Here is a 9,183-nt window from a genome sequence, read left to right as displayed (position 1 = left end):
GTGTCCTGGTGGCGGTTTGGGACTCAGTGAGACCCGTTACCTAGATTTGTCGTCATGCTCATCGGTTTGATCTGCTTCTGGTGTGGGGATTTGAAGATGGAGGAACGGCTGTGCTGTTGCCATTTCCTCTTCTCCCGCCCCAACTTTAAATGCTTCGAGTCAGCCCCGTTTCAGCCTCATTTCGAGCCCCCACTTTAAAGGGACCTGCGTGGTATCCCCACTTGTGAGCTCATCTGAACTTTTACCCCTGTTGGCTCCTGCCCCAGGAGATGTTAAACTACTTGCCACTCATGTGTTTCCTTGCCTGTCTCTTCTGTTAACCTTTGTGAGTCTATAGTATGTTTTATTCCTTTTGTCCTTCAAGTGGTATTTTAAATGGGTGAGAAGATAAACATCTGTAGACAGTGTTTGATTCACATTTTTTTAAAAAATATATTTTTATTGATTCCAGAGAAGGAGGGAGAGGGAGAGATAGAAACATCAATGATGAGAATCATTGATTGGCTGCCTCCTGCATGCCCCCTACTGGGGATCGAGCCCACAACCTGGGCATGTGCCCTTGACTAGAATCGAACCTGGGACCCTTCAGTCCCCAGGCCAATGCTCTATCCACTGAGCCAACCCAGCTAGGGCTGGTTCACATTCTGAATCGTTCTGTAGCAGGAAACATTCATAGAAAATTCAGATTTGCTTCTGTTCTTTTTCTTTTCAGATTGGTTATTTAAAAATTTTTTATGCTGTTTCTTACAATGTTATGTTCATTCTGACCTCTTTTAGCCAATAGTCCTCTATTATAAAGTCTCATTTAAAAATTAAAATATTCTGGGTCCCTATCCTTTATCTTCTATAGCTTAGGTAATTCTATAATTTCTTTAGCCCAGCTGGTATGGTTCAGTGGTTGAGCATCGATCACAGTTTGATTCCCGGTCAGGGCACATGCCTGGGTTGCAGGGTCCATCTCCAGTGTGGGGCGTGCAGGAGGCAGTCGATCAATGTTTCTCTCTATCCTTCTCTTTCTCCCTTCCTCTCTAAAGTCAATAAAAACATATTTTAAAAATTTCTTTACGTCATGCCAGACCTTCACTTGCACAGCTGGTTCTTTCCAGGTGTCTATCTCTCTGTAGAGTGTGTATATTATGCACCAGCGGTCGCCAACCTTTTGGACCTCACGGACCACCAGTGGTCCATGGACCACCAGTTGGCGACTGCTGTTATAGACTTTGCAATTTTAGTGTCTTACATCACACCTAGGACACTAATTTTAAATATATGTTAAGGAATTTCTAGCCTGTACTTCAAAAAAGACATATTTAGCCCAAGCTGGTTTGGCTCAGTGGATAGAGCATCGGCCTGTGGACTGAAGAGTCCAGGTTCAATTCTGGTCAAGGGCACATGCCCCAATTGTGGGCTCAATCCCCAGTGGGGGGTGTGCAGGGGGCAGCAGAGCAATGATTCTCTTTCATCATTGATGTTTCTCTCTCTCTCTCCCTTCCTCTCTGGAATCAATAAATATATATATATTTTTAAAAAGACAGCCCAAACCGGTTTGGCTCAGTGGATAGAGCGTCGGCCTGCGGACTGAAAGGTCCCAGGTTCGATTCCGGTCAAGGGCATGTACCTTGGTTTCCGGGCATATCCCCAGTAGGAGGTGTGCAGGAGGCAGCTGGTCGATGTTTCTCTCTCATCGATGTTTCTCTCTATCTCTCTCCCTTTCTCTCTGTAAAAAATCAATAAAATATATTTAAAAAAAAAAAAAAAGACATATTTAAAAACAGGCTATTTTGAAGCTTAAGAATATTAATGATGTAAGTAGTAGTTCCTTCCACTGTCAAATGTGAATCCCAACCAAACCCTTCAGGGGTAGTAAAGGCCTGTCCCGCTGTGCAACGACCTTCATGCCTCCAACTGCCCCTCCCCTCCCAGCAACTTTATTTTCTATTCAACCCCGAAAGACAGAGGCACGTGGAAAATTGTAAAGCTTGGAAGAATTCAGTGATTTCCTCTAGGGTAAGATAATTTACAGAAATGTGGTTTTCCATTTGCCAGTCTTATGCTTGACAATGTAACAGAAATCTTTAGAGTAAATTTTTATAAATTTCTAGCAAACTTGCCTAAATAACAGTAAAACTTCCAAAACTGTTAAAAATAATTTCCCTAGTTAGCTTCTTATGAAAATATAAAAAGCTGAACAAAGGAAACAATCACATAGTTCATATACAAAATGTAGTCTATTAAAAAAACGTGGCGTAACTCTAAGAACAAATCTCAGACTGGTACCCGCCTCCCTGCCAAGAGGACTTCACGGGCAGAAAGGCTCGGGGCGGCCCCAGCTGCCCGTCACTGGAATATGGCTCTCTGCACACGCGCACTTTCCGGCTTGTGGAAGATGTCCTCGTCCGTTTCTGGAGTGAGTTGAATATTATCCTTGACTGGAGACAGGGGATCTGGCTTCTTACAGGAAGGAAGCTTTTCAGAATCTCTGCAAAACAGAACAGAATGCCATGAATTTGGTGTCTTTATTTTTTAAATATATTTCTTTATTGGTTTCAGAGAGGAAGGGAGGAGAGAGAGAGAGATAGAAACATCAATGATGAGAGATTCATTGATCGGCTGCACGCCCCCTACTGGAGATCGAGCCCGCAACCCAGGCAATGTGCCCTTGGCTGGAATCGAACCTGGGACCCTTCAGTCCGCAGGCTGACGCTTTATCCACTGAGCCAAGCCGGCCAGGGCGAATTTGGTGTCTTTAACACTAGATTGCCCAAGGAAGTCATTTTGACTGCTTTTTAATTTCAATTAGAAAAACAATTATGTATATAAGGACACAATGTCTTAGAATTTTGTGACTTTTTGTACAACATATAAATGCGTTTATTAATAATTGTAGTTACCTCCCCCTCCTTCATTTCCAGTATATATATATGTGTTATACCTATATTGCCCAAAAGCAGTCATTTTGACTGCTTGGGGGGGGGGGGGGATTTTAAATAATCAAATGACTCTTATTATTGAATTGAGTAAATTTCTTATATGACCAGTTCGACTCTGTATTGAAATAACAGTTTTCATTTTTTTTCCATTACCGTCACATGATAACATACAAGTACATGATAAATTGTTGATACTTGATAAGTTGCAGTTGCTCAATAAGCTAAACTAGTACTTGTTATTCAAATCTTTATGCAGTGATACTTGTTCTAATAAGTTGTTTATTTTATTTCTTTTGCGCCCTAAATTCATGAAAGAAATGTCAAATAGAGGTGAGTTATTGGAAAAGCTAAGGAACATAAGTGAAGAGTGCTCCGATATTATTCTATCACAGTGCAGTCATTTTGACTGCTTTTGGGCAATATAGGTATTTACTAAATTTCAGTCTTTCTAGTGTTAAAGGGCAGTGATTCCTAGAGAATGCTCTCCCTGGATAAAGTGACGGCCTATAAAGTGGACAAGACCCTTTTGTGTGGAATATGCCTCAGTTCATCGTATGCACATCCAAGTTCTCCGAGGACCTCCAATAACATCTGCTTCAATGCCCGCAGGTGTGGGTACATCCAATAAAACCTGCTTCAATGCCCGCATACACACGTGCTAAGGCAGAATGATTCCAATAGAGAAACGAGTTTTTTTCTACTTGGCACCTCAAGTTTTGCTAAGAACCAATGTAAGTGAGGCATGAACAAATGTTTTAGCCCTACTCTTACCCCTCCACCCCCATTTTTTGGTATTTTCCACCTCCAGGCACATCATCTTACACATGATCAATTCGCGCTGTCATGCACAAGCGCAAGATGCTCTCAGAGCATCAGGGGCCAGTGGAATGCCTGATACCAGGCGCGGGAAGTTCACTGTCAGGGTTTCCGGCTCGGCGTCACAATAACTAAACACCTACTGCTTGTTGACTTCTTATGGAATGTCAAAAAGATTTACAGCGAAGTAAAAAGGCTATCAGAATACAAATGTTCAAACTGCAAATATGGTGGGGCCAGGTTTTCTCCATATACTTCAACCAAAACAACATACAACAGATGGAACACAGGACAGATACAAGAACCCAGCTAATTTATTAAACTAGGCAATAAAGATTTGCAAACGTAAATTTAGCATTTGTAAAACAACTATGCTATTGGTTTTAAGTACTTAGTAAGTTTAAAACTATCTTTTAAGTGTCTATTTTAATTTCTAAATGGTTAAATGTTGACAGATGTAACTCAAAGTAACTTGGGGCCCTCAACTTTTAAAAGTATAAAGGGTTTCTGAAGACAGGTGTTTGAGAACTCATGCCATATGGTTTAATCCTAGACGTTACACAATGTGAAATAATGAAACACTGCCCAGCACGTATTTACGGAGTGTTCCCAGTTGCACCATTTCATCTGGTTGTGACAACATCTCTATTAGGTAAGGTTTAATCCTATCGCACCCAGGTAATCTTTCTTTGTTTTTCATTGATTTTTAGCACATTTGCTTTAAGAACAAGAAAATAAATGAAGCGCGAACCAAGATGGCTACGTAGGTAAACGCCCGTACTCGCAGCCTCCGGTAACCACAGCAACATGACAACTAAAATACAGAGCAACCATCATGCAGAACTGCCCGAAAGCTGGCTGAACAGAAGTCCTACAACCGGAGAAATGAAGACAGCACCGAGACCGGTAGGCGGGGCAGAACTGGCTGGTCCGACAGCCCCGTGTGCCGTTGTGTTTTTTAATTGGGAGGGAGATGTCCTAAGGAGGCTGCCAGTGGGGCGCAAGGGGTCCCAGCCTAGGGTTCCAGGGCTGGGAAGAGAAGTCCACGCAACTACAGGCTGTAAAAAGCAGGGGGCTGTGGCTCAGGGACAAGGAGACTAAGGGGAACACTGGGATTCCAGCAAAGGGCTCATTACACACTTACAGGGTCCTCTTCTTCCAAGCTCCAGCGCTGGGGAACCAGGCCCATGGGGAGGAACTGGGTTGTCTGGCATCGTGGCAGGAACTCGGGGCGGCTTTCTCCCAGACAGGGGTGCTCACAGTGGCCACTGTTCCTGTGCCGGGACCTCCCCTGTCACAGGGCTGACTGGCAGCCACATCTGAGTCTCAGTCAGCACACTGTTTGCTCTGCCTTGGGGATTCCCTGAGGCCCCACCCACCCAATTTTAGCCTCACCCACGCTGTTTCCAGCCGCTTTTCCAAATGAATGGCCTGTCCTGGCTCCGGCTTCAGACTTCACTAAAATCTCCCAAACAAATCTCCCAAACAGGCAGCAGCTGGTGTCACAGCGATCAACAAAAGGCCCAAGACCCAGCACTAGCACCTGCCCGCCTTGTTCCACAGCTGGCCTGGGCATCTCTAAGCCCAATACCAATAGCAGATCTCTCTGTAGTTCCTGCTGCGTGGCCCCAGGCAGTGGCCCTGGAGCCAGTGCACCCAGTGGACAGCCTTGACCACAGTAGATTACAACTCTACACACCCACACGCGACACACCCGAGAAGCAGACTCAGTGAGCACCACAGCCCCACTAGCAAGCCCTGCTGCACAGGGGTGCCTCCTGCACAGCAGCTCTCCCCACAGCCTGGCCTGGGGGTCAGCTCCTCCCAGTGACAGCAACAGCCATCAAGGCTCACCTACAAGATGGGGCGCACCTAGAGTGCCCCCCAGCTCAGGTGACTGGGGGGCTGAGCCATAGGACCTCTACCAATTCTAGGAGACCGAGCAGCTCTACCTAATACATAAACAAACACAGGGAAGCAGCCAAAATGGCGGGGGGGGGGGGGGGGAGAAAGAGAAGGAAGAAAATATATTGTTCATATATTTTATCTATCAACAATCTAATCTAAAAATCAAAATGAACAATAAATCGAACAAAATAAACTGGTGAATAAAATATAATCAGAGGCACAGAACATGGAATGGACGGATGAATCTCGGAGGGAAGGGGGGTGGGTGTGGAAGAGATAACCAAGGATCTTACCTATGAACAGGACAGTAGGGTTGCGAAGGCCTGGGGTGGGGCAGGAACCGGGTGGAAATTGGGAAAAAGGGGACATCTGTAATACTCTCAATAATAAAGATTTAAAAAGAAAAAAGTGAATTGTAAATCAATGTTACTCTGTAGTTAATCTTGTAATCTAATAAGTATTGTAGATATACAGAGTCAACTCATTTAAAACCATGTTTGCCACATACATTAGAAATCTGGCCAATTCATCTTATAAACTCAGTAATTCCTCATTTTTTTTTTTTATATTTCATTGATTTTTTACAGAGAAGAAAGGAGAGGGATAGAGAGCCAGAAACATCGATGAGAGAGAAACATCGATCAGCTGCCTCCTGCACACCCCCTACTGGGGATGTGCCCGCAACCCCGGTACATGCCCCCAACCAGAATCGAACCTGGGACCCTTCAGTCCGCAGGCCGACGCTCCATCCACTGAGCCAAACCGGTTTCGGCCTCATTTTTTTTTTCAAATATATTTTATCGACCCTCCACAGAGAGGAAGAGAGAGGGACAGAGAGCCAGAAACATCCACAAGAGAGAAACATCCATCAGCTGCCTCCTGCACACTCCCCACTGGGGATGTGTCCGCAACCAAGGCACATGTCCTTGACCAGAACCAAACCCAGGACTCCCCAGTCCACAGGCCGACGCCCCAGCCACTGAGCCAAACTGGCCAGGGCTCATTTTTTATTTTAATGTATATATGTTTTTATTGCTTTCAGAGAGAAAGGGAGAAGGAGAGAGAGAGAGAGAGAAACATCAATGATGAGAGAGAATCATTGAGATAATACCTCCTGCATGTCCCCTATTTGGAACTGAGCCCACAACCCGGGCATGTGCCCTTGACTGGAATTGAACCCGGGACCCTTTGGTCCACAGGCCAATGCTCTATCCACTGAGCAAAACCGGCCAGGGCAGTAATTCCTCATTTAAAAATTATTTATTTTTTTAAGAGAGTAGGAGAGCCAAACCGATTTGGCTCAGTGGATAGAGCGTCGGCCTGCGGACTGAAGGGTTCCAGGTTTGATTCCGGTCAAGGGCATGTACCTTGGTTGGTCGCATCCCCAGTCGGGGGCATGCAGGAGGCAGCTGATGGATCTTTCTCTCTCATCAATGTTTCTAGCTTTTCCCCTTCCTCTGTAAAAAGCCAATAAAATATATTAAAAAAAAAAAAAAAAAGGAGAGAGGGAGAGACGCATCAACTGGTTGCCTCCTGCATGCACTCTGACCAGGGTCCGGCTGGGGAGGAGCCTGCAACCAAGGTACCTGCCCTGGACCAGAATTGAACCCGGGACCCTTCAGTCCACAGGCTGACGCTCTAGCCACTGAGCCACACCGGCTAGGGCTCCTCCCATTTTAGATGTGATAATTTAAGGAAACAAAGTGCATTAAACCCAGAAGCACCATTATCTTCCCAAACCCCATGTCTTAACCTTGTTCTCATTACAGTCCTAAGGGAAGAAAGCGGGGACACCCAGGCCAGGAAAAGTAATGTGATTTGCTTAACAAGAGAGACCCCCAGAGCCGACTGAGAACTGAGGTTTTTCAGTTTGCCATCTTTTCACTAGAAGAAGGCACAGATATTGCAATTAAATATAGTTGTAGAGAGCCAGCTAAAGGAAATAGGTAAGAGAAAAAGAAGTTGATTCACATGGGAACAGAAAGACTTGGGAGAAGGACTGAAATTGCAGGGGAAAAATGTATCCTATTTTAAAGTAACAAGACAACTCACTTTTTAAATCCAAAGTTTTTCCAGAGCTCGTTGATCTTCGTCTGCAGCCCCGGCTTGTTCTCGGCGTTGTGGTGTTTCCTCTTCTGGACTCTCGCTGGCCTCTTGCTCAGCCCACTGGCTCTCGCAGGCACTAGCGCTTTGATCTTGGTTGTAGAGAGACTGTCCAGAGAACCAGACCTATACAGCCCAGGAACCTGAAGAATAAACGCCTGTTTTAATACTCCTTTGTTAAAGCAGCTACCTTTAGTTAATTTCAAACTGTCCTTTATACTCCGGAACAGAAACATAACATAGGCAGCATGTAAAAATGTGCTATTTATAAATATGTACTACAAAAATTATAATTTTAGCAGTTAATACACATAGCACCTAGCACTAAATTCAAGAATTAAGTGAGCCCCTCTCTCTGCCTTAGTCCTTCATTGCCTCTAGGCAATCGCTGCCTGAATTCCATTTACAGCGCTCCCCCCTTATTTGTGGGGATCTGTTTCAAGACCCCAGTGGATGCCTGCAGCTGTGGACAGTACCTCACTGTAAATTCTATGCTCTGTCCTATACACACACACCTACGATGAAGTTTAACACCTTTCCCGTCTACACTAAGCCCGGACACAGCCTGCAGCTGTAACTTGCAGTGTGAGGGGCGACAGCAAAACTAGCACAAGTCCCTTTTCCTTCTTCGCCGTTTCACAACAGAACATTCGTTGTTGTCATAGATCTGAGCAGCCTCAGCACACAAGTTTTTTCTTATTAAGCTGAGAACATTCACCTCTTCACTTTACAGCTTCTCTCTCAGCATATCTGAATTGTGGTGGTAGCATCACTACTGTCGCGCTTTGGGGACATTCAGTAAAATGGGGGTGACTTGCACACAATCACTGAGATAACAGGACAGTTGGTCTGAGAGCAGAGATGGCTACTCACCAGCTAATGGGTGGGTAGGGTTATGAATTGTTCATTTCTGTAATTTCCCATTTAATATTTTCAGACCATAGTTGACCATGAGTAGCCAAAACAGCAGAAAGCAAAATCATGGATAAGGGAACTACTACTGTACGTACGTACGTGTACATACACACACACACACACACACACACACACACACACACACACACGGCAGCATAATACACACTATTGCGTACTTTGTTTTTCTCACTTAATATATCTTGATTTTACTTAATAATGTATCTTGGAGATTTTTCCACTTCACACATAAAACTTACCTTTGTCTTCAATAGGTTGCCTGTTCCTCTGTGTAAATGTGCCATCATTTACTTAAACAGATCTCTATTGAGAGGCTATTTACACCAAAGGGTTGGTTTTTATTGGATGAAATACGGGGCCATTGGCGTGTGGGTGTTTTTCAGGACAGCAACAGTGAGACGTATGAAACAAGTGCGGTGGAGAGAACCGATGAAGCCGGCAGACGGTGTATAAAGAAAGACAGGACTCACAGGTGAAAGGGGAAATCCCGGCT

At 44.6% G+C, this 9,183-nt stretch overlaps 1 protein-coding gene across 3 annotated transcripts in view; it reads right to left on the bottom strand.

Moving 5' to 3' along the window:
- Positions 1 to 1,752: 1,752 nt before the first annotated feature.
- Positions 1,753 to 9,183, bottom strand: part of EXO1 (exonuclease 1) — a 34,947-nt gene continuing 27,516 nt past the window's right edge. For all 3 annotated transcript variants that reach the window (XM_059677479.1, XM_059677482.1, XM_059677480.1), the window contains 2 exons: positions 7,707 to 7,900; positions 1,753 to 2,479 (listed from right to left, as the gene is read on the bottom strand). In XM_059677479.1, the coding sequence (XP_059533462.1) occupies positions 2,338 to 2,479; positions 7,707 to 7,900 (336 nt within the window). In that variant the 3' untranslated portion in view covers positions 1,753 to 2,337. The remainder of the gene's footprint in view (positions 2,480 to 7,706; positions 7,901 to 9,183) is intronic.

The sequence above is a fragment of the Myotis daubentonii genome, chromosome 20 (assembly GCF_963259705.1).
Source record: "Myotis daubentonii chromosome 20, mMyoDau2.1, whole genome shotgun sequence".
In the NCBI taxonomy this organism is placed as follows: domain Eukaryota; kingdom Metazoa; phylum Chordata; class Mammalia; order Chiroptera; family Vespertilionidae; genus Myotis; species Myotis daubentonii.
Note: the sequence above shows the minus strand (reverse complement) of the source record. Positions and strands in the feature narration are given on the sequence as shown.